Genomic DNA, 25,163 nt, shown 5'->3' with positions numbered 1-25,163 from the left:
ACAAAGACAGCCGAATTTCCAAGCTACTTCATCTGTGAAGCACGTGGTTTGTTGGTAGGATATAACTAAGCCATACAGAAGTCTTCCTCTGTTTTGAGTTCAAAATTATTTTGTTGTAATAGATTAAAGTTGGTATCGCATAGACAGTTTGTTGCATATTTAAAGAAAATGGCCAAAGCATACTTTCGAAAAGAATGCATTCTCTGAATACACCTGAATTATGCACGAGAAAAAAACCCTCAGCCCATTGTAAATATTTTCTCATCTTAGTAACGCGTAAGTGATCTGCCATAGCTCATTTTTAAACTGTGAAATACGCCATATGAAGAGGGATTAGGAGGCTGAGAAACTCACATTTCAACCAAATCCAGCATTAGTTTTTCTTAGGTCTAATAATTCCTTGCTAATAAAGATTTAAATGCGGCGCTGTCTAATTTATTTTATTGGTGCTTGCCTTGGGCCGCCGGAGCGGCGTGCCAGCGGCGCCTGTAGATGGCACTGAGGTACCACGTCGCTTGCGCTGGCCCGCTGCCAGCCCTGCAGTAGCTGGGAAGGAGGGGGGGGGGGAGGGAAGGATCAAGCTGATATTACAGCCAAAGAACCTTTTATTTAATGATAGTCGCACCGGAGTGGTCAGTAGTTAAGTTTGCGTGTTTCCGAGGCAGCTTCCTTAGTGCTTCGCTTTCGCTGCAGCGACTTTGTAGGTGTCAGGGAGTCACGCTCGTATCCCTGCTGGCGCTGTACCCTCCAACTTACGGTGATTTGTCTGAATTTATTAGAGATATGAATCTTAGAGAATCAAGTGAGACGCATTTAGGCTTGTCTTTGCAAAAAGATTTTGACAGGAGCCAAGTTTAGGATAAAGTCATCCTCTTGCTGTTGCATTAGCCTTATCTGAGATGAATGTGACGTTCCTAGAACTGTGTCTTGACTTTGGGTGTCTGTAAGGTGTCACACTAACAAGATGCTAAGAATAAAACAAGCACTTTTGAGGCAGTTCTGCTGCAGTAACTGCTCTAAAACAACTCGTACTTACAACGAGACACTGAAAACATCGCAGAAGGTTGTCACAAAACCTTAACCTTTCTAAGGACTTTAAAGAAGGGTATACTCCCAGAGCTGTCTTCAGGCTGTTACACAGCACCATATACGCACTGTCAGCATAAGTTAAAAAAAGAACCAATTTAAAAAAAAACAACCAACAAATTTAGAGAAGAGCTCTGAATAAACTGTGGTTACTCGGCTGAAGTTTTCTCCCCAGTTTTAGTAATAAGATGTAACACCCCCAACCCACACGGTCTTTTTCTGTTCTGAGCTGTTGTTAATTTAGCTTAAATTAGCTTTCCAAACTCTATTAGGAAACGGAGACTTAATCCCCCACAGCATCTAGAGGCAGTTAAGACACAAAAAATTATTTACCTGACAGAATGTATAAGCTCTGCATAGCGGAATTAAGTATGAGGAAAAAAGAACAAACAAAAACTACTGGCAGTATTTTCAGAGTTACTTGTGTTCATTACATTAAATATACTGGTTTCAGTTTAATAATAACATCAGTCATTATACCTGTACATGGACCTGATTCAAATTCCATTGAAGTCTTATTGAATCCTTTTTGAAGTCAGCAGATACTCATATCATATGATTTGGATCGCTCCCTGCAAAAGCTGTAATATTATATGTAACTGAAAATATAACTCTTTCTTAGGTAGACAGTTATCTAAACTGAGCTTGTGTCTTTTTATTCTGTGGGGAAGGAGATGGTGTCTTTTTTTTCCCCGATGATAAGTGTTACAGGACGTAACTGTTTTATGTCCCCTTGTCACTTTTGGCTGGAGGAGTATAGCCAGCATAGTAGTAATCATTAGCAGCCTTCCTATTATTCTGTCTGTAATTCCTGAAATTAGGATGTATTTTAGCTAATATTCATTGGCACAGGAGTTAAATACACTTTCATAGGTCTTTTTTTAGATTTGTGATAGAGTATGGCCTTTAAGCAAAGTATTCAGACTTAAAAATCTTACTCAATATTAATGTGTGCTAATGCCACAGTATCTGAAAAACATTTTTTAAAATTCCTTTAGGAAGAGATACTTAGTTCTGTGCCACTGTACTGTTTTCTTGAGGTTTAACATAATTAATTTCTCTGTATCTAATGTTAGAAGTTGTATTAAGCTACCTGTATATTTGGCAAGTTTTCTCTATGTGGTTTGCAAAGAGTGTGGGAATTGTTGTGGAAGATGTTAAGACAGGGAAAGAAGAAATATAGGATAATATATATCTAAGAAATACTAGCATCCTCCATTTTTACTTACAGTTTCTTTCAGTCCAAGGTAAATACACATGCAATGTATCTTGCAGATACATTAATATTAATAGAGAGCTGAGACCGAAGTCCACACTTGGACTTCATTCAAGCAAAATCCCATTACTTTTAATGGGAGCTTGGCCCTAGAAATCTGTTAGAAGTGGGTCCTAAGTCAGAAAGCTTTTAACATTCAAAAATAGATTGTTCAATACAAATTTCTTAGTATTTTTTTGCTGGGCATTTTCTGTGCAATCGTCAGTAAATTCAGTGGGAATTCTGTGGTTAAGTCTTCACATGTCACTTTGAATTGCACAGGCTGATGTTTCAGAAGTACCCAGTATAAAAACCAAAGCCTTCTTCAAGTGCCTATCTTGCAGTAAACCTGGTGGATGCTCTGAAAAGAGCATTTTTGAATACTTGAACTTGGGATTGTTCTAAATGCTAATTCACATAATTAGGAGTATGGAAAGGATGTTGCACACCAACAGCTCATATAGCTAAGCTTCCAAAATCAGTGTTATGACTCATAAAGAATACTGAAATCTATGCAGGCTTCTCAATCAGTGTTCTTTTCAGTATTTGATTGAACTCTAAAATGCACTTCAAATTAGTAAGTCACTACACCAAACAGCTACATAGAAATACAGTAGAAGACGACATGTTGTATTCTTCTGTGTGAAAGACCTCTTATAAAAAGCAAATAAAGAGACAAAAAACTCCTACTCAGTGTCATTAGACTAACAATAGATTAAATAATAAAAGAAATTAGGGCCAATTTATCATGGTTATCCCAGTTTTAAATGATAACAACTTCATTTAATCAGATTTGAAGTGCAGCAGTGACAAATAACACAGGTTTAAAAATATATATCAGTATGGGTTATGAGCAAAACCTTAATTCCTAATCAAATAGCATTTAGGCATGTGCTTAACTTTCATCTAAAGTGGTAGGACTGAAGCAGATCCTTAAAGTCCAAATGACTTCAGATGTTGTCTTCAAGAAAGACAGCCGTAAGCACACTCTAAGCACTTTTCTGAATCAAGATGATAATTTATAAATTTTGGAAATGTGCACAGTTCTGGTAGATTCAGGAAAGCTAATTATATGTTAACACTGTCCTTTTATTTCTGTGCTCTGATGGCACAAATTAACGATTTGGGGCTTGACTGACACATTAAATGCATTCCGTACTAAGGTATATTTTTAATCATATAGTCAATAACATAAGCTCTATGGAGCTTGCTTTACTCCTTTTTCAGTCAATGGACTTTTTGCCTGATCAAGGAATGAGTAGCCAGGCTCCCGCTGATCAATGCACATCACTTAAGCTTTCTGTGGCAAATGTAATTGATGTTATCTTATTCTGGAGTGTTTGAATTTGTAACTTTAGGGTTTATGTAAGAGAAAAGAAAAGCTGAAAACATTAATGACTCTTAATTTGATATGCAGAGAGTGGCAATTTCAAGGTGCATAAATTGATGGAAATCTGCATTGGAACAGCAGTGCAGAGTCTATGTCACCTGCAAATATTAAAATTCTGTAACCATAGCATTCCATAATTCTGTGTGCAGTATTATTTTTAGTGGCCTTGTTTTACCACTTATTATAAAAAAATGCAATTCCATTGTTTCTTTTTTATGCTTTATTTGTTTTATGTGTTAGCATGGATATTAGTCTTGGGTGAGGACTAGTCACCTGGGAAAAGGTCTGCATGTAAAATTCAATTGGTTTTTTATTTCTATATATTTATATATCTATACTAAAATATTAGAAATGATGAAAATGTACAGTGTATTTTTTCTATCCTTGTATAACTGAAAAATAGGTTAACGGATTTTGCTCAACTGTCTAAAGAAATTCATCTTTGAGCTGAGACCAAGCATGGAAAATTTCAGCTGAAAAGAAGAATTTTTCAGAAAGTTAAGAGCATGTGAAAACTGGGGGTTATAATGGAAATCTGAACATAACCCTAAGCTATAATACCATTTTCAATAGTGACAGTAGAAATGCTAAACTAGAGTAGGGAACATTTTTTGTATACAGATACAGACAGTAAAAGCTTAGCAAGCTTCATTTCTTTTTAAACGTTTCCCATGCAAAAGATTTTTATTGGAATCACTGAGGTCTCATCTGTCCTGAATGTGCAAAGCCAAAGTTTCACAAATGCTAATAAATGTGTGCCACACACTGGAGTGAGAACTGGATCCTGAGAATTTAATGCTATTGGAATTTTGTGATAATGTTCTTTTGTATATAGGAACAAGGAAGGATCTTTTTAGTTTCCATTTCAGATTTTCACTTCCAAAGAATCTATTCTTCTAGCACAGCAAAACCATATCAGCCACACTTTATTGACAGCAATTTTATTGTAGCTAGAGGCTTATAGTAAGCTATTTATTGCTGTTCCCTAACTCGGTTGACAGCAATTGGGGAATTAATTTTCTTGCCCCTGATGTGCTTTCTTGGGTATAAACAACAGATGTTAAAGATATGAAAACTGTGACCCATTTGCATTCAGCACATCTTTACAGTCTACCTGTCTGAAGTGCAGGTTTCAAGTCCTAAATAAGATTGCTTCATCAGTTCTAGGATTCTTATTTTTGCAGTAGAACTGTTCATCTATACATATTCTATACAAGGGCACATACATAACACCTAATGGACCAATGCTCATCTAGGCAAATTCAGTTTAAGAATAGCTGGGTTCAAGTTTCATTTACTTCAGGAGATGCTGTATCTTTTTACTCTAGCATTTAATTGCACCAAACATACAGAATATAACTGACAAAATGGACATACCATGTTCTGAAAGATGTAACAGGAGTTACAGGCGGTACCTGAATTTTTGGTATCACTTCTTCCACAAAATATCATGGTGGTCTGTAAAATCTATGCTCAGAAGTTTCCTCAGTTGCTACTCAAGTACAGCCATCTCACATAAATTCTGTAATGTCCCTGTCTTTGCTGAAGGAAAAACAAACACACACAAAATCATATATTACTTTCTTCTTCTTTTATTACTGCTTTGACTTTCCAGCCTGTGGTGGAATGTATGTAAAATGATTTATCCCACTAGACTGATGTGGGCATTTAAGCAGTTCATTTCTGGTTTACATGAGGTAACATTCCATTGACTGGAAAAAGATTTCCCAGGCTGTAGATAAGAAAAGAATGGATGCTATCATATTTTACTGAAGTATGGGGGGAAGGGAGCATCTTTTGTTCATTTCCGTTGGTGTCTTTAAGCAAGACATTTGCAACATAAGGGGCTTTAGCATCTTACCTAACTGAGATTTTAAGTGCTTGTCTAGGCGCAAAATGCATATCATCTTAACTGTTCCTTTATAATTAAAATATCATATAAAAGAGTTCCTTCTAATATAGTTGCAATAATTTTGTTGTAATGGATTGTCTTCTAGTGAGCTATAAACTCTCTCTGGAAACAGAAATAGCCATTACTGACAGAAGACACCTTAAATTGATTTTACTGCACTATTACATTGGTTGTGCGATTATGGAAACTTCAAATAAATAAATAAATGAAATAATTTTGTATAGCAACATTGTTGTAGCCATACAAAACAATGTGCAGATTATTCCTAGGACCTAAAGGATTCAGGGAAGCACTGGGGCCACTATAGTTTTGATATTAAATTCATATTATCTTACTAAAAAAATCTGGAATTTCAAATCTTAGAAAGATTTGGCCTGCGTTCTCAATTTCGTTTTCAGTTTTGTGAGTACCATGAATTATGTGTGACAATACCGAGAAAGGTGGTTAAAAATCTGGTTTGTAGTCACACTGAGGTGTCCAAATGGTACCAGTCTCAAAAGTTACCCATTCTTTGTTTCTTCTTGTTGTTTCTTTTGCAGCTAGTGAGCTGGGGGGGAGATGTGTTTTAAAGTCTTGGCACGGGTGGTCCTGCATCTTCTGTCGTACAGAGGGAAAATTGAGTAATTCGGCATTTGTCAGGATTTGTTGGTGTATAGTGTCTGTAGTTTCCTATGAGCTGATGTTGTAGTTTTGCCCTTTCTTTTGTGAAATGCCACACTGAATTTTTTGTGCACAAATATTAATATTATTACCTTAAAGTTGTTCTGGATTATGCACACTTCTTGCTACAAGAGGAATATAAGGAGCCCTTTCTTAGAGTAACAGTTCAACATTTGAAGCTAAATCCAAAGTGGGGTAAATCTGCTGATTTACACCATCTGCAGCTCTTCCTGATGTTAACTTCTTTATAAAAGCAGTAGGATGATGTTGAGGTAGTATTTCCAAAATCTAAAAAATATGTAAAATTACTCAGGAGTCAAGTGAATTAAAAATCATTTTATTTTGAGCTGAATTTGATAAAATGTGGAGGATCAGCTGTCAGATTTTTCTTCCTTCCTTCGTTTCTTTCCCCAGGTTCACAGAAACAAGATCTACGTAGCATTTTAAAATAGCAACCTCTCCCCATTCCAAAAAATTAAATCGGATATTCTCACTGACTGATAGCTGAAAGAGGGTAGCTATTGATACTGATTTGTAAAACACTTAGTAGCCTCAAACTGATATTCGTCCATTCTCCCTCATTCCTTCCAGCCAAATTAAGTGTTAGATATAACTACTTTTATTTCTAATTTTGCAGGATATTCTTAGTACCTCCTAGGCTTTCATGTGTTACTAGTAAGAAAATTCTGTAATTGGTTTTCTTAATTGTTATAAATTGTTAAATATCTGCCTGTACAATATTTTTGATCAAATGAGCTACTTTAGCCTATGCCTTATATGGTCATATAGCCTTTAAAACACCGAAAGAAGTAAGAGGAAGACCATATTTCAGTTGTGAATGGTATTTGCCATTCTTACAGCCTCTTGTTTGGTAGCTAGCAGCAATATCTCTTAAATGGCTAAAACTGATAGATGCAAATTTCTGTCTCATAATCTGTGCTCCTTCAAAACACATAAGGTTATGGAAGCAATTGTGTTTCTGATGTAAAGGTGTCTGTAGGATACGTGTGTTTCTATATATGACCTATATATCAGGTTATTATAGGGAGTGTTCACTCAGAATCCATAAGAGAAATAAAGGATTTGCTACTGAGCTTCATGGTGGAATACTTTCACCACTGAGGTGTATGTGAGTCTCTATCTTCTCCTACCAGTATTTTTTGGAAGAAAGTTGTAGCAAAAGTTTGGTTTTACAGGAAGGGGTCCAGGAGCTCCAGAAAAGACTGCAGACTCTTGAATTTTGATTTAAGAGAACACCTCCTTCCTGTGTAGAATAAGATGCAGAGCCTGAAGTGGAGTGATATTTAATGCCTGTTTTTAGTAGCTTTCCATTCAGTGGGGTAGGCTTTGGGAATACTGTTGTTATGCCAGTCCCTCTCCTTGCAGCATGCAATGAATATATCTGAACATTAGGGTTGCTTCAGATACCCAGCTTCTGATTGTGGGTCTAGCCTAATTTCTGTAAATTATGTTCACAAAAAGTATAATTTCCAACAGTATACTTAGCTGGTAGCGCCTCTGCACACAGTATCTGATTTTGCTTCTGTTGACATTATGGTGGGATTCATCTTGTCTAACTTCTAATTGTACATCAAATCTAATCTGCTTCACTGGGTTCATGATTTACTCCACCCTAAAGAAAGTATGCTGGTTTAAACTAGTTGCTGAAGGTGATGGATACAGATGGATAAAATGCATCCTACACCAGTGAAGAGTATGATCCAGTGTGATCCGTAGTCTTCACTTTACCAGTGAAGAGCATGATCCAGTCCAGTTTTCTCACTGGAGTCAAGAGAAGGGTTTTAAGGGTATGTATTTCTTTAAGAAAAGGTATTACTTGAATAGTGTCTGTGTTCACAAAAATATATAATGTGCACAGTTGCCTTTGGGAAAGTCTTCTTTAGATTATGGCTCAAATTCAAAGGCTCCTGAAGCAACAGAAAGAGTCTTACTGACTTTTTATTAAATTGTTATCTGGCCATTCGTACAGCTGTCTATTTTAAGAAGACGGTGCAATGAAACACCAGTTATGTTGTTTTGGTGCTGTGCCAAGTATTTCTGGTTTTCCTCAGCGCTGCACATTCCTTGATACCTCATTCTGTGAATGTGAGTAAAGAAAAAGGCAGTTGTAAACTTCTGATCTCTACCCTCAGTCATATCTGGCCATTCGCATTGTAGTGTAAAAATGCTTCTTTTACCTCTCTGGTTTAGGTGTGTGTCTATAGCAGTATGAATTTTCAGTCATTTGTCCGATTGTTTCACTTTTGCCATTTCAAATATACAGGTCAAAATATCAGTGAAGTGCTAGTGTTACCAGTAAGAGAACTTGAAATTGCCTTCAGTTTGTGACAACAGTACCCTGAAACATGGATTGCATTGAAGTCTGCGGCATCCAGAGCAGCAGAAGGCAGACTATGCACCAATAGCAAAGCCTTAGTCATCTCCTGTATTTTTAACAACTGCCAGATAAATAAAAAACCAAATGAACTCTGCATCTAAGGACAGTAAACCTTGGCTGTTGAAATTTAATCTCTCCCCTATACAGGAGATGGACTTTCCTATTTGAGATTTCATCAGTTTCATTTCAGAAAGCTGTTACATCTGTCAAACATTTCAGTTTGAAATGAACGCCTGATTTTTTTGCGTTTGTATGCTACAAGAGCACCACGTTGTCAATCAGCAGAAATACAAAATGAGACAAGATAGATGATCCGCTACTATGATTGGCATTTTATTTTTATTTTACAACCCTTTTTTTCTTCCTCAAACTGCAATGATTTAAAAATGGCAATGCTCGTCTATACTGTGGAAACAGATGAGAAACATGGATATAGTGAAGGGAAGCCACCCTTGGTTTGCCCCAGTCCTGTTTGTCTTGACTTCTGATGGCCATCCTTTTGAGAGTACTGGTACAGTCCAGGTGGACATTGAAGCTGTAGGTGACTATCGCTATGAATTGTGTGAATGTCAATCTCGTGTGAATTCGATGAAAATATATAGTATGAATGAGATTTAAATACACTTACTTTTGTTTTTCTTCATTTTTGCTATAGAATTAATACATTGCAACAAACCTCATGCAATCCGGTAGAGAGTCTGGTATTTAACCGGTAGAGCAGGACCACTTCTGGGTAGGCTGTGTAGGCTTGCAAAGTGCCTCCAGGCAAAGGGGTGGTCCAGAACCTTCAGCAAGTAATTTGATTCTTGTAACATTTTTGTTTTCTTAATCTGCTTCCCTGATTACAAATCAGAACTTTTGTTTCTTAATGTGATTTTCCAAATTCTGGACTAAGAAATTGTCAAATGGTAGGTGCTTTTCAAGAGTTTTAAGAAACTGATGCACTTCTGTGGTTCTGTGACGTGTCTATTGATAGCATCCCTGCTGAACATCCCTGGATTTCACTATTACTGAGCTTTGCTCAAATCTAGGCTTTGGCCGCCTTCTGTGCTTTAGCAGTTGATTAAGAAATATTCTAATCCGTCACAGAGTACCAAGAAACTAATGGCTTGTGGAGTATTTTAGTCTTCAAGCTTCTACTATAAATGATATAAAAAATAGTGTCATTTGGCTGACGCTTAAATACTTTCTTTTATGAGATACGGTCTCTGTCCTTTCTTGTTTCTCTTTTTAATCTCCTCTTTCATTCTCTGAGCACACTTATTTTCATAACACATATGTATGCACATATTAGAAATCTGAGATTTAGCCTCAGATGAATCCTATCATGGTAGAGAAGTGGCACATTTTGTGTATGATCTGTTGTAGCGCACCCAACTCGTAACCACACATTGCTGTAGGTAAGGACTTTTAATGAACCAACTGGCTTCATTAAGATTCAAAGATTTGAAGCATTTGGAAGCGTATCTGGATAGAAGCATAATATGGGAAGTAAAACACTTTCTAAACTAGATAGATACTTGATTTGACTTGTTCCAGTAGATTTAAAAGAATCAAATTAGAATGAATTATAATTATTAATACAAATCTGAGAAGAAAATCCATTCCTGCAATATGTATCACACATTTTCCCTCTGTAGCTTAGTGGCATACTACATTTGGGTGGCAAAACTGAGCCGAAGGTTTGGCAGAGGAGAAACTAGGGCCTAACTTCATAACCATGGATTTGCAGAGATGTTAGCTGGGACAGCTCCTTCTGGTTATAACTGGAACTGAGTAAATGTATCTGACCCTAAGTTGCATGTCAAAATCTGAAATATGTTTAATTTATTGGACTTGTAAGTACTAAAAGCAGGTATAAGATGAAGAGAGATGTCTGGTTTTGTAGTGTTATGCACCTGCATTTTAATACTGACCAAATCTGATTCACTTGTAATTGATATTGTATAGGCATCCTAGACGTGCATTACGGAAGAGTGAAACTAGTTTCATATGGTATCGTGGCTTGTATGAAACATTTTCCTTCAGAGCAGTTAGCATCTGTATTATAGACATACACAACCAAAATCCTCTGTATCTATCTTCACTTAGTGAAATATTGTAGTACCAGCTAGCCTGCTGGCTTTCACCAGCTATTTTTGTAGCCATCCTGTATCTGTCATAGTTAAAACAAACAGACAAAATAATTCTTTAATGTATGTTTTGCTTGCTTGCTTTTTTTTTTATAAGATTGTTCATACTTTTCTCACAGATGGCATAATGCATTCACAATTTGTAATAGGTGTGGTATCTCACTAAGACTTTATGATAGAAAATTGGTTCTGAAAACAGCAAAAAATGTGAATCACAAAGCAGAACACTGGAGATTGCAACTCAGTAACTGGATAGTGGTTCTTGAATTCAGCAATTTGAAAGGGAGATTCGGATAAGAGACGAAAATATTTACGTATCTTTACATTTCAAAATGGTTAAAAGCTCAGTGTGGATGCCTGGACTTGTAGGAAAACTTAGTCTTTTAATAAAAAAGCTGGCAGTGGTGCTGTGATATACAGAATGTCAGTGATCCTTGAGTCTGCTTGTTTAAAGCAGCATGCTGAGCACTTTTCAGCAGAGCGGTTTCATGCAATGCCTATTAAGACGCTTTATAGATGGTGCAGATCAGCTCCAGACAAAGTGCTTCTTGTTGCCATTTATGATTTTTATCTGTCATAAATATGTCACAGAAGTAATTCCCAATTTCAGAACTTTCATTCTTTGGATCAGTGGTGACCACATTAAAAAACATTCTGCATTTCACTATCTCACACTTTGTATTTTTTAACGTGTTCATATCCTAGTGCTAAAGAGAAGCCTAGCTTGTGCTCAGTATTGTTGAATTTCATTTCGGGAAGCCTCTAGCTGCTGAAGAGTGTTATATCCTACTTCCTGCTGTCCTCAGTAAAGATAGTTGGGGGTCAGGAGAGCCCTCTGCACTGTGTGCTGCTGCTTGCTACTGCTCATGACATTTGGAGTCTGATAGGGATGCTGTGATAGCACCTTCAATTAAAAGCCATAGGCAACAAGCATAACAAAGAGAAGCCTTAAGACTGCTTAACATTATGCTATTGCCTTGACTAGAATAAAACCAGCATGAGAATAAATTGGCTATGTTAGCTTAATTGTGATCTTCACCTAAGAGCTGCCCATGAGACCTCAGAACTAGCAGAAAACCCTAGCTGAAATATCGAGGGGTTTTTTTTGAGATTGCTTATATTTGTCATATTTCCATTAGAAAACACTAACACAATTCTATTCCAGTCTTAAAGCCTTAAGCTTTTGCTGCCTGTTTTGGGTTTTCATTACTTTTACGTGTATACATTTACACAGATAATGAGAAACCCACAAAACCTGCATATCATTGCATGTAACATCGCTCTGCAACTATTTACCACCTCATTAGTTTTTTGAATAGCAAAGATAAGTAGCATTCTGTCATGAAATTTGAACTGCCACCACATCCAGCTGAAGCTTATAAGCCACAGCATAATAACTTTCACAAAGTGCATTAACTCTTGCACCAGAAGATGCAATCTTGTAAACACAAAAAATTCATGTGACTTTTTATATCTGTGAAGCCAATTTGTTTGAGATTTTCTCCTGTAAATTTTGCTGCTCTTAGAAATCTTTTAAAATACAAAGAGAGAAATTCAGTTTTCGTGTTATTCTGCACAACTCAATTGACTGAGATAGACTTGATCTCATTTACATTTGGACTGTGCTGTACACTCGTTACTCTTTAAACATGATGTGCCTTTTTCTCATTTTTTGTTAAGGCTTTATCTTCACTGAAAAAAAGGTGTGTTTTACATCAAGATTGCTATTGTGAGGTATCTATCTAAATGTAAAATCCTTGTGGAGATGAGAGGCAGGTATTTTGTACCTTGATGTAGCTGGTCAAGGTCAGCCCTGAACAATACACCTGGGGTTGATCTCAACTGGCTATGTACAGGTGAAACTACAATACCTTATCATTAGCAGGATTTTATACTGCATTACCTACTTCGGTGTAAAATCATGTTACACTATCTCACAATGTAAAGGTGCCTTTGAGGATATGAATTACATGTGTACTTATTCTAGGTCCTTTTACACTTCTAAAGTGATGCAAAGTGAATCTCTGCCCTACTGCCTGGCAAAACCATACAATTTGGTCCTGTGGCTGAAGTAAAGTCCTTGTTGGACTTTCACATTTATCCCTGATGATATTAGCAGCAGTACCCCTAAAACTTCCTGCCAGGCTTGCATTACCATCTGGTATAATTCCAACGATTTTCACACCTTCTTCAATGTTGGTGCTACCAATTTGCAAACTATGCACGATTGCATCAATGATTGCAGCTGCATACAATGGTTATAACTCAGTCATCCCCCCAAAGTGGAGTAATATGAAGTATCAAAATCAAACATTAATTTAACACAGGCCATTAAGTCGTGATGGTGATGTTATAGACGTGCCTGTATTCAATTTTTACTTCAGTAAAACACAGTGCTTTATAGGAAGCATGATCAGAATAAAACATTTCATCCACAGTCTACTCCATCTTGACAATAAATTAGTAGAATAGGAACAAATGCCAATTCCTTTGCAAGCAAGGTGAGCAGTCCTGAGCATGAGTTGCCTTCTCCAGTTTTTTTGTGCTGTAGTTTGAATCTGCCTGCTCCTAAGAATCAACTTCTCAGTGTATGTCTCCCACCTTTGTTAAAGTTTCTCCTGAAATTGTCCATAGGTTTGGATTGCTGTCAACCGAAGGGACACCTTTAAGTGTTTATTTTAGGTAAGCAATCTGGATAACCAGTTGTTTTATACCTCTTAAAATGTTCCTTTACTGTTGTCTCATCTCTTCATTTTTGATCTAAACTCAATGACCTTTTTTTGTACTTTCTGTTTCTGAACTTTCTAGGTAATTTGCTTGCCTCATATCCTGCACAGATGCTCCACCCATCTAAGGATCCTTTCCTTTTCAATATACTTTTTTCTTCTTCTTCTTTTTTTCCCCCACAAATGTACCTACAAGACCATGTATTTGGTTCACAGTCAGTAGTTACTCAGTGGGAGACATTTCCCATTCACATGTGATACCTGTTTGCTGCTGCTTCCAATTATGCCATATGCTGGAAAGCCAACCTGTTGAAGTATTGGAGTCAATGTTATAATCAAACTAGTTATGAAGGTAGCAGTGTGTCTCATAGACGGTTCTGGACATTGTCTGATTTCTGCCATAAGCAAAATACTGACAAGTCCTGCTTTGTTTTGCGGCTTTTTCAGGTGGCAAAAAGCTAGACATACATTCATTATATTGTAAAATCACAGCCTTCGAGGTCTTGCTGAATCTGCCCTACAGCTATTTATCACATGATTGCAGGGAATGAAAATAACATTTTTCCTTCTATTAGGAATATGTTGCTAACCTTGAGGCAAGATAGTGCATAATTTTATGTGTGCCTAGTCTTGCTGTTATATATAGACTGTTTTGAGATGAATCAGTGTTATCATTTCCCAGAATTTAGCACAAGTGTTTTAGCAGAGCCAAGGAGATTTCATATACTTAGGCTCTTGGCTGTGACAGTGACCAGGGATCCCAAGTCTGAGTCACATTTATACTAATGCCATTTTATAGTCGTGGAAAAAGGCCAAGAAAATGCTAATATCATTTACTCCCAAGTCAAGGGGTTTTTTTTGTTGAGGTTAGAGCTGCATGTAGTAATCTCTGCGTAAAGGCTATCTGAGCCCAATTCTGATTTCACATCTATTAATTTTATATGTGTGAAATTACAGCTATTTCAATGATGTTTTTGCTTGTAATCAAGAGTTGAATCTGTCTCCTCATGCCTGTGTGATAATCCCTCTTTCTTCCTCCTACAACCAGCAGTCTGCAGGAGACTCGGAGATCTCTCAGACTCTTTTATTCTTTCCTATGGCACCCATCCTTCTCTTGCAACTTCTTGAGTAATCTCTGTTTTTTAATGTGAAGCATTAATTCACTTTAAATAGCAAGAATTAGGGAAACTGGGGCTCAGTCCCTCTCCACAATTACGGGTTCAATCATCAAGTTGCCTATCTGATGCTTTTATAAGCGTAGCTCTACTATAGTTATGTACATAATACGTAGCTCTGACTTCTAGGTTTAGTTTGTTTGCAGGGTGACCTGCAGTGAGTAGTTTTAAGCACATTGAAATAATTTCTGATACTTGTTGTGGTTTAACCCCAGTCGGCAACTAGGTACCACACAGCCGCTTGCTCAGCCTCCCCTCCCCGGTGGGACGGGGGAGAGAATCGGAAGAGCACAAGTAAGAAAACTTGTGGGTTGAAATAAGAACAGTTTAATAATTGAAATAAAATAAAATAAAATAAAATAAAATAAAATAAAATAAAATAAAATAAAAATAATAATAATTGTAATGAAAAGGAAAATAAAAGAGGGAGAGAGAGAGGAACAAAAACCCAGGGAAAAACAAAAAAATACCCAAGTGATGCAACTCCTCACCACCTGCTGACCAATGCCCAGCCAGTCCCCGAGCAGCGATTGCTGTCCCCCGGCCAACTCCCCCCAGTTTCTATACTGAGCATAATGCCATATGGTATGGCATAGCCCTTTGGCTAGTTTGGATCAACTATCTTGGCTGTGCCCCCTCCCAGCTTCTTGTGCGCCCGGCAGAGCATGGGAAGCTGAAAAGTCCTTGACCAGTGTAAACACCACTTAGCAACAGCCAAAACATCAGTGTGTTATCAACATTATTCTCACCCTAAAATCCAAAACACAGCACTATACCAGCTACTAGGAAGAAAATTAACTATCCCAGCTGAAGCCAGGACATACTACATGGACGCTTTCTGCCATGGCCCACTTCTGAGCTACTTATGCATATAGACTGCATTTTTTTAGGTATTGTCTAAAGATAAACGTTTCCAGAATGCAATTGCCAAGCAACGTAAATTAAGTTTCAATTTTTAATATTTGTGATACTTTAACATCTTAAGAACTGCAGGAAAGCGTGAAATTTACAGAAAAAAAATGAGGAGTATACTGATGAAAACAGTTGAATACGCAAATCAGGCTACATCCACTGTTTTAAGGAATAAAGTACTTCTGAGTGTAGAGTTGTTAGGGTCGTCTGTGCCCTTAACAGGAACTTGTACAGTAATAAAATAGCTGTCATTATTTTCTAAGCACAGGGGACAAAAGAATCACATTTTTAGTCCATGGATCTGTGGTAATTTGAGGTAGTTTAACACAATGGTGAGATGCATTATACTTAATCCAAACCCACTGGAGTTTCAGATTATGCTGTTCCAAGTTGCTGTGTGAATTTTCCTTAGGGGATTCCTAGTTGATTAAAGCTTGATAAAAGCAAACATCAGAAAGGGAGAAGTTTGTTTTTACTCTCTTCTGGATTGGGGTAGCTGTCCCAAAATATAGGTATGAAAGCAGCAGTCCACTTTTGCAGACTTAGCTGAGGCAAAAATATTGTGATAAATTCTGTAGAACACACTCGGGCAAAACGCCCATTTATTCTATTGAGAATTTTGCCTGATTAAGACCTGTTTTCCCCTTATCTCTGAGTTTCTTGAACAAAATGTGTTGACTCTGATCCAGTAAAGTAGAGCAAGCTTCTTAATCTGGCACATTAAATAAAAGCTCAGCTGGGAAAGGAATGCAGTATTTTGTCTTTGCATTTCAATTGGGTTGAAACTTCTTATTTTAAGCTTAGGCTGTGAGAATCATCTCCAAGCAATGTAACATCATTTACAGAGTCAGGTGATAGATGTTTGGACTGAATACAAGTGTATAACAGGACACATCTTTCCTGTTAATAAAAACAAAAATAAATAAATGCAATGTTCAGACTTCCTTAATCAGTTCTTTCAAGCAACTCTGTTCTGACTTGCAGCACTCCTGCTGTTTCAAGTCATGGACCTTTCTTTTAACACAGACAGCGTATTATGCTAATCTGCATGCTGGGCAAAAGCCCAGTTGAGAGTAGCTGAAAGTCTAAAAGAAGTTTCACTTTTGACCGCATCCCTGTTTTGAACCAAGATTGCTAATGTAGAAAGGCTTGCTACCTCTAGAGGTGTGGATAGGGTCTTGCACCTCTTCCTTAAAACTCTGGCATCCTTTTTTCCTCTCATTTTGCTTCCTTTTCTCTGGGGAAATTACACATGTGTTTACCAGTATAATAACCAAAAGACTTGCACTTTTTATTTCTAAAACAAACGAGCATTTTTTTCCACTTGTACTGAGACTTCAGTCTCTGCCAAAAATCTGAAAAGAAATCACCAACTGTTCTGTAACTCTTTAAGCAATTACTATTGAATACACACACTATGGTTCAAAATGCAATAAATACTAAAACTTCAGCAAGGAAAATCTAGCACGAATCATAAACAAGAAACTGATGCAAGTACTAACATACTTATTTTTGATGTTAATACATGTAAATTATGAAATATAAGTACATTGTCAGTTATCCCATGAATGATTTAGTGTATCATCTTATGACATGATGAATGAGGTGAGGCTGCATGTACACTGAATGCTTGTAACCTAATTTATCTCCCAGGAATACTGAAAATACTCAATTTAATATGCAGAAGTATTTGTTAAGAAGCTTACCAAAACAATATGGAGGGCTTAGACTAAGATCATACCAGAAGGTCCATCCTTCAGTTCTCTGAATCATAAGAAGAAACAGATTGTGTCAAATGGAAAGTGAGAAATAACGTAATCTAACCAATCTGCACTTTGGCAGAGTCGTTGTAGGCTGGCTGAGGTTTCTTGACTATTCTCAGTTAATGTAGGTATTTGACACAATAGTGAAGAGCTGACCGTTTTAATTGTGAATATGTTTTCCTGGAAAGCAAAAGCCTTGGTAGTCTCAGAGGAGTTTATCAGGCTAGTCACACAGTGCTCCCCAGGGTCAACCAGCAGGGTGAACCAGTTGGTTGCATCAGTACTTGCACCAACCCTTGTTTGGGAACTGCAGTATTTAAGAGAGCCCAGGAAAAAATAGATACTTGCTTCCTTCACAGTTTTTCACAGTTCCCCTGAAACCTTCTGTCCGTGATTCCTGTTGGTCTTTGAAGTCCATGCGGGTTTTTTTCTGTGGCTTGGGAACTGTCACTTTTTAGACATTTACTGATGAAAGTTTTGTGACTCCTGCTCTTTTTGCTGAGGTTGCAGACTTAGTTTTTCTGTCTCTTTAACGTACTTTGGCTTCTCTTCCTATTGTCTAACCAAAGGTAACAAGACTATTCTTACTGTTTTCCTCTCTCTTGCCCTGACCGCAGGCTTATTTTTTTTTTCACCTTTACTGTAGTTCACAGAAGAATGATCAAATACTCCCACAGAGTAACCATTATTTGTTATGAAGTGAATCGTACGTCTGTTGCATGTTACTAGCTTGTGCTGTTTTAGCAACAGTTAGTATTAACTATGTAGGCTTAATTAGCATATTTGGTTTTGGAATCTTGAACTAGAAAGCTTTCCTGTTTCCTAAAACAATCTATTTGGATCTGCATAAATGAGAGCTATTTCAAACAGAAGAGGCAAAAATACTTATATGGGATATAATGTTGCGTAGCTCCTAAAAATTAAAAAGAAGAGTTTGGTTATATAATTTATATACATTTTAAAGTGTTTTACAATAGAGAAATATCATTACTGATTATTTCAGTAAAGGGTAGACTGAAGTATAGAGAAACAACATCTTAAAGGCGACACTTATTTTCAAAGGCAAGAATAGAACGTGGATTAAAAGCTACATACATTAGATGCAGTGGCCCTTATGTAGAATAGTTATTGAACTAGATATAAAATTTTGATGTTTTCATGGAGGAAAATGTAACAGTTTTATAAAGCTGAGAATGCCAGCACAAAATCAGCAGTTATTTGCATAGTATTGTCAGGGACAAATATTCTGGAGACAATTCAGTGAATCAGAGCTGTTTGATTAATCAAATCAAGTCTCTGTTGTAGCAATGCAAAGAGGTTATGTCTGCTGGCAATCTGATTTGAAATCAAATGTTTATGGATTAATGAACACAAGACAATTGCTTCTAAGCCTCTTTTCAAGCAAAATCTTAGGTCTTTAGAAATGTGGATAAGTAGGGAATGATTAGCCGGGTCTGACAGCACAAGTGAGAATTTATCCCCTCAAACATACTCTCTTTACAATTAAAGAAAATCCAAGCAATTAAAAGCAGCCAAAATAAAGCAAAGAACAAAATTTACAAGTTGTGTTTGTTATTTTATTAACATATGGTAATGTAAGCAAATTGTAATCACAGTTACATTACATTCTAATTGAACGATAAACTTAACAGAGCTATGTCATTTCAAATCAACTGAGGATCTATCTCACAATCTGCTTTTTAAAAGGCAGTCCATGCCTCATCTTCAAATGACCCTTGCACTTTAATGTATTGAAAAAAAAATCATTCTTTCTTTCTTAGCAGTTGTTGTTCATTACATTATCTTTAAAAACTGTGAACGATGTGCATATTATAAAGGGAAATGTGCAATCCATTTAAGCATAAAAGAAAGTTCTTCTGCTTTTATAGGAATTGACTCAGAAATAATTCAGGTACAATTTTGTGTTCCCTTTGGTCTCTTTCTTCTCTAAGAAGGCTCTCTGCTTTGGTTTGATACTAAATTAGTTATATCTAAATGCCACCTTCATTTCTTCCCCCACTGAGCTTAACAGTTAATTTTCCAGGCTAGAATAAAGAAATCCTTGCTTTCATTTTTTATCCCATCCCCATGGTGCAGTAGACCAATAAGAAGCATATAGTTCTTACCGGGTTAAGAGAATAAGAGCACTTCTCTGAAGAAAATTGGCTGGCTTTCACTCACTACATAAAAAATCATCAATTAAAAATGGAAACAGCTGGAAATGAAATCCTCTTCTTGTCAAAGGTGAATATTAAAGTGTTCCCTCATTTGACTTTCCCTTTATTTGTTTTAAGATGATCTTCATTATTTTGCAATGACTCTCTTATTTGCTAAGGTAACAGCGATTAGCATTACCTGCTTGGGCTTGTTTTTGGAAAACTGACTATGCGTAACATTTGATCTACAAGTAGCTGCACTGGCTTCTGTGCACAACATAACTGAATCCTAAGTTCATAAGGGATGAAATTTTTATCAGAATGGTTTAGGGTTAGCAAAAGACTTCCATTAAAATCTGTGGGAATTTTACAATTGATACTAAGTGCTTTTGAAAAGCTTACCCTTTTGCCTCATGTTAGACTCATGAGTATCACAGAACTAAAACCTAAGGGTGTTGTCTGCTACTTCACCTGAAAGGTGATCTAATTTGGAGGTTAGCACATTTTAAATGGAAACATTAGTGATGACAGTAGTTAATCTGAAAAAAAATTAGGAAGACATCAGCTACACTGTCTTAAAACTGTAACAGGTAGGTGCTGTTTTGTGCAAGGAGAAACTCTCCATGAACTGGCTACTTTGATCAAGTTTCATACTACATCGTCATCTCAAAGTTGTGATTCCTTTAGTGTGTAAAAGTGACTGTACCTCACATTTTTAACTCCTTACTTTAGTTCTATTAATTTTTTTTGTTTTAGTTATTTTAGCTATATTAGTTTAGTTAGGCATTAAAAAAAATCAAGAAAGGAGAATATAGTATCAGTCATCATGTCACCTTGTCACTATGCATGTGTACAGATATATACATGTGCATGTATGTACAGGATTATATATACTTGTTGAAGTATGCTGATGATTCTACCTTAAAGAAAAGACACAATGCTGGCCAAAGGTACATTATTCATGTTGCCTAAAGAACATGCACTGGTATACAGTTAATAGATAAAGAGTCATAAGAAGGAAGTTCAAAGTAATTTTCAACACTTTCAGAAAGACCAACATTATTTCTCTTATGACTAACCCAAAACTGCTTTACATTTTCAAGTTGAGAAGTGAACCAAGTCCTCAGGTAGTGCTCTTTGTTTATGAAAACAGCTGAGGATCTAATTTAATGACATTTGAAGATTTATTTTACAGACTAAAATCAGATGTCAGACACTCCAATGAACCATCCAAAGATCTAGTGCAATTGCAGTCCTAATCAATGTGAAGCTTATCCCACAGAGGCCTATGGTATATATACATCAGAGGTGTATATATGCTGTAGGAATGCCTTTAGACAAAAGCACTGATAGAAGGCAGAAGGGATGAACAGTTTGTAACTGCCAGGCTCCTTAGCAGGCAGTTGCCTGACTATATCCCTGCTGTTTCCAGTCTAAATGAGTATTAAAACAGCTAGTGATGTCATTAAGGCATCGGCTAGCATGTGAAGGGAGAGAGTTTCTAACTGGAAGAGATCATGAGGTACCGCCACACGAATATTTCTTACTCCATTTGGGTTTACTTGCATTTTAGTATTTGTTTCTTGATGTGAAAGTCTTCAGGATTGGAACAACATGAATCTTTGTTCTTGCAGGAGCTGGGCAGATATTATCTTCAAACTTTCAGTCAGGGAAACAGCGTGCTGGTGTCGAGAGTGAGCTGTCAGTACCATGATTTCCGTGTGTAGGGGTGTAGCGCTATTGCATTGTGCTAGAAGATAAACTCCTTGTCAGGAGCATGGCTTGTGCGGTTGGTCGTGGCATGGTTGGGTCCTGCCCATGCTGATGAGAAGGCCTGTCCTGAGCATCTCCTTAGGCAAAGTCCACGTGTAAATGTAGTTTGGGCTAATGTAAGCAGCAGTGCAGACTGTTGTGACTTGTTTTGAAGTACATGGTGTCTGCTACTACTAGTATGACTTTGAGAGAGCTGCTAGGATCAGAATTGGACACCCAAACCTTCTTTTCCAGTCAAATTTCTCTATCAGATATTGAATGTGTATTGTTGCTCGGCATGCCTTAAGATGTCTTAAACTAATTGCATTTGAGCCCTTTATTTTCATATAAGAAATTGCATTTTGCTAAGTGTTTTACCGTAAGAGTATCCTGCTGTTTTAAACAATGTTGCAAGGACACATGGCTGGTATTACTCATAGATAATTTCTGATTATATTTAGTATTATAGATGTTGAAATTTGACAGGGAAATCTCAACTATTTTTTAAACTTGTCATAGAAAATAATTCCAGTTTTCCTTTCAGTAAAGAACGTGTTAAGTTTGGGTTAGGCTTCGGTAGTCACACCGACCTTAAATATGATTCTTCTGCACAGTTTTTTCCACATGTTATGCTCTGTGTACATCAAAAGAAACAAAACTAGCTCAGTGATCGGGAGGTAGTATGCACTGCACCCATGGGTGAGTAAGAGTGATTCATGCAACGGTATGGTAAGAAATGCAAGTGGTGTGTGGCAAGCATGTAGATCATGTAATCACTATCATGACTGCTATTCTAGTAGAAAGGATAAGATCTTGCTGGACTTCTGAAGGATGAGATAGTAGTGAAAGTACAATACTTCCAAAAGGCAAGTCAGCTCTTAGAAATAAAATGTTACAACTTTAAATATCTGAGATAACTAAGAAGAGGTTTATTTTAAGATTTCCTCTATTTTGTGGTTGATGGTGAAGCTTTGTCTGTTTCATTATAGTCTGTGATTTATTTGCTTCTTTATTTCCCTATTTATTGTATTTCAGAATTAAAATATCTAAATATTCAGTCAGTTTTTTCTCAGTTAAAGACTGTGGTTGGATATGTCACTGAATACAGGCCTTAGTACAACTAATAAGCAAACAAGCTTTTCTGTAAAGGCTTCACTAGATAATCAATCAGAAATCCTGGCTAGGAGCTTGTAGCTGTTATTTTTTCATGTCAGTAGTATTAAACCAAGGTTTACATGTTTAAATTAATCAAGCTGATGGCTTGGGGTTTTTTTGTTTGTTTTCCTAAAAAAATAGATGAATTTGACTTCTGTCTATATGGGGAAAAAAGATAGGGATACACATACTTGATTTGGGATAGAAACCCTGTGGCTTTGTGCATGTGCGTGTATGTGCATGTGCATATGAGAGAGAGAGAAGATCCAGACAGATTACTTTGCAGTGTAAAAACATTGAATTAAAAAGAGAAATGCCGGTGTTTATAGAGAATCTCGTATTTAACAAGAGCAGCCCTGGAAAGGAATGCTCCCAGTAATCTCTCTTTAACAGACTCAAGTGGAAGAAAGCCAAGTTGTTCAGTTGCACAATAGGTTGCAATCATGTGGGAGAGTTCCCAGTTGGGAGCTGAAAACTGAAAACCTGACATGCATAAGTGAATGAAGCTAGTGATGTGTTGATTTAAGATTTTTTTTTCCCCCTCCTTAAAAATACAGCTGGGCTTCTGTCTTTGGGTATTGGAGAGGCGACACTTTATGAGACACAAAATTAGTTTAAAATTGACATTTTGGATGTCGGTGATAATTTGTCCTGACATTATGGCTAGTGGTTGTAATTGTGACAAGCAGGCTTGATCCAAGTGGGCACTGTAAGAGCCAAATTTAATAGATGACCATTGTAATTTTCTGCCTTGTGGACAGAAGAGACTTTCCAATGTTCCTTCACCACAACAATCAGGGATTACTAAATAACAAGTCCCCAGGATTGGGGGAGGATTGAAAGGATTAATGGAGTATGACAAAATTGCACCTGAGGGGGAAAATCTGTAGCAGTTTTTTGTATGGTGATGTGGTGGATCAGGCAAATTGGCAATTGTTACTGATCTTTACACATGCATGTCTTCAAATAAAGTGCGTGAAAGTCAAGTGGATGCAACATGTGGCTAAGGCTGTCATAAACATTTATGTCATCAACCACATAAATCACTTAATACTATCATTTTAAGTATTTCAATGATCAACTATATTAAGCATCAGTGGATTGTAGGTACTGTACTAAATCATTTTTTTACTCTGCTATAACCTCTTATCCTGCTAAACTAAATCCTAGAAAAGATTAAAAATGTAGGGTTAGTCCAACCCTTCTTTTCAAAGATAATTAAGGAATACAGTTCCTGTTTAGGAAGAGTGTTTCCAGCTTTAGAACTTAAAAATATGTATGTATATAAATTGGTTTGCAGTCTGCATTCATGTGCTGACCTGTTGTTAAATAAACCCACTCTATCCCTTTGATAAATATCCATTTCAAAACAACAATAACAATCTTAGCCCCAAGTCCTTATGCGATATTAATGTATTTTTAATAAACTTTAGCACTATGAAACATCAGAAGTTTGTTAACAGATACTTGGTTTCTTTTCACACTGGTTTAAACCAAGAATCCCACCACTGATGGCAGTGGATTTACATGAAATAGAAACAAGGAGAAGCAAGAAGAGAGCTATTCAGCTTTATTTTTAAAACTCTTAACTTTTCTTTGGAAAGGAACTTATCTATTAAACTTTGTTTATTACCTCTCTAAAAAAAAATCTAAACTTGGCAGTATTTTTTTGACTTAAGTGGAAGTTTTAGATCTATGTTGTGTTCATGATAGCTGAACTTAACCTTAGGAGCAAGATACTTTTCCTTTCTTCCCAGTTTGGTATAAACACAGTCTTTAGGGAAAATAGCAACTGGTGCAAAGGGTTAAACTTTTACCTATGGAGATCTACACAAGAGAGAGAAAATTAAAAAAGAAAAATCACAAACACATCTATGTTACTGTCTGAGGTCATCTCTCAAGTATTGTGAATTGTTTAAGGAAACGCTTCTTCGGCAGCGTTGACTGAAGGTCATGTTGTTATTTAGGCTTTTTACTAGTGGAACAGCAAACGATTCATTAATTCCATTAGCCATCCTTTCTGTGCACTGGGAAAAGCAAATGTAATTGTCAACTATTCCTACTGTATACTTAAGCTGTCAAGGATCTTGGAAGGCTTCAGTTATCCTCTTTGAAGATATGAAAGGAAGGGGTGGGCTATTTTGTGTCTTTAAAACAGAAATAGGGAAAAAATGTGCCACATAATGTAAGCTAAAAGATTTCATTTTAACCTGAAGTGACACTCTAATACAGAAACACTGGGCAGGTTTCTGACGGGTAAAGCTTCTGGTTATTATTATTATTTTTTTTTTAAAGAAGTCTTAAAGTACAGCCTGTCAGCATGCCGTTAGTGTTTTCTCTAAACCTGTCTTGTCTCCAGGAGCCATTCCAGGGACTTCTCATCTCCCTTCCCTTTGGGTTCCTGAGGCAATCCATAGGTCTCACCCTGCTGCTGCGTGTGGTGGACAGGCGAGCGTAGCATGACAGACGTTGGTGTGCGTGCTGCACTCTTCTTGCATATATATTAGGCAAAATCAGGGTGCATATTTTTATAGCTTTTCACCATGAAGTTTCTGGTGGGTTAGTGGACAGCAAAAGTGAAAAATATCAGGTGGATCTGCAAAATTATTAGCGTTTCTTCCTGCTGTTAACGGGGATGACAGCTGAAAGCCTAGTCTACTACATTTAGCATGAAAAAGCAAAGAGAGGTTT

At 36.8% G+C, this 25,163-nt stretch overlaps 1 protein-coding gene across 5 annotated transcripts in view; it reads left to right on the top strand.

Moving 5' to 3' along the window:
• Positions 1–25,163, top strand: part of PCDH9 (protocadherin 9) — a 711,367-nt gene that overhangs the window by 5,509 nt on the left and 680,695 nt on the right. Inside the window, exon 3 of one of the 5 annotated variants that reach the window (XM_075527120.1) lies at positions 8,588–9,241. The exons of 3 other annotated variants lie outside the window; for them this stretch is intronic. In XM_075527120.1, the coding sequence (XP_075383235.1) occupies positions 8,588–8,611 (24 nt within the window). In that variant the 3' untranslated portion in view covers positions 8,612–9,241. Of the gene's footprint in view, positions 1–7,964; positions 8,103–8,587; positions 9,242–25,163 lie in introns of those variants that run through there. One more of the 5 variants, XM_075527112.1, reaches the window with a different exon arrangement.

Source organism: Mycteria americana, chromosome 1 (assembly GCF_035582795.1).
Source record: "Mycteria americana isolate JAX WOST 10 ecotype Jacksonville Zoo and Gardens chromosome 1, USCA_MyAme_1.0, whole genome shotgun sequence".
Taxonomy (NCBI): Eukaryota; Metazoa; Chordata; class Aves; order Ciconiiformes; family Ciconiidae; genus Mycteria; species Mycteria americana.
The sequence above is the reverse complement of the archived record's forward strand: the minus strand, read 5'-3'. Positions and strand labels throughout refer to the sequence as shown.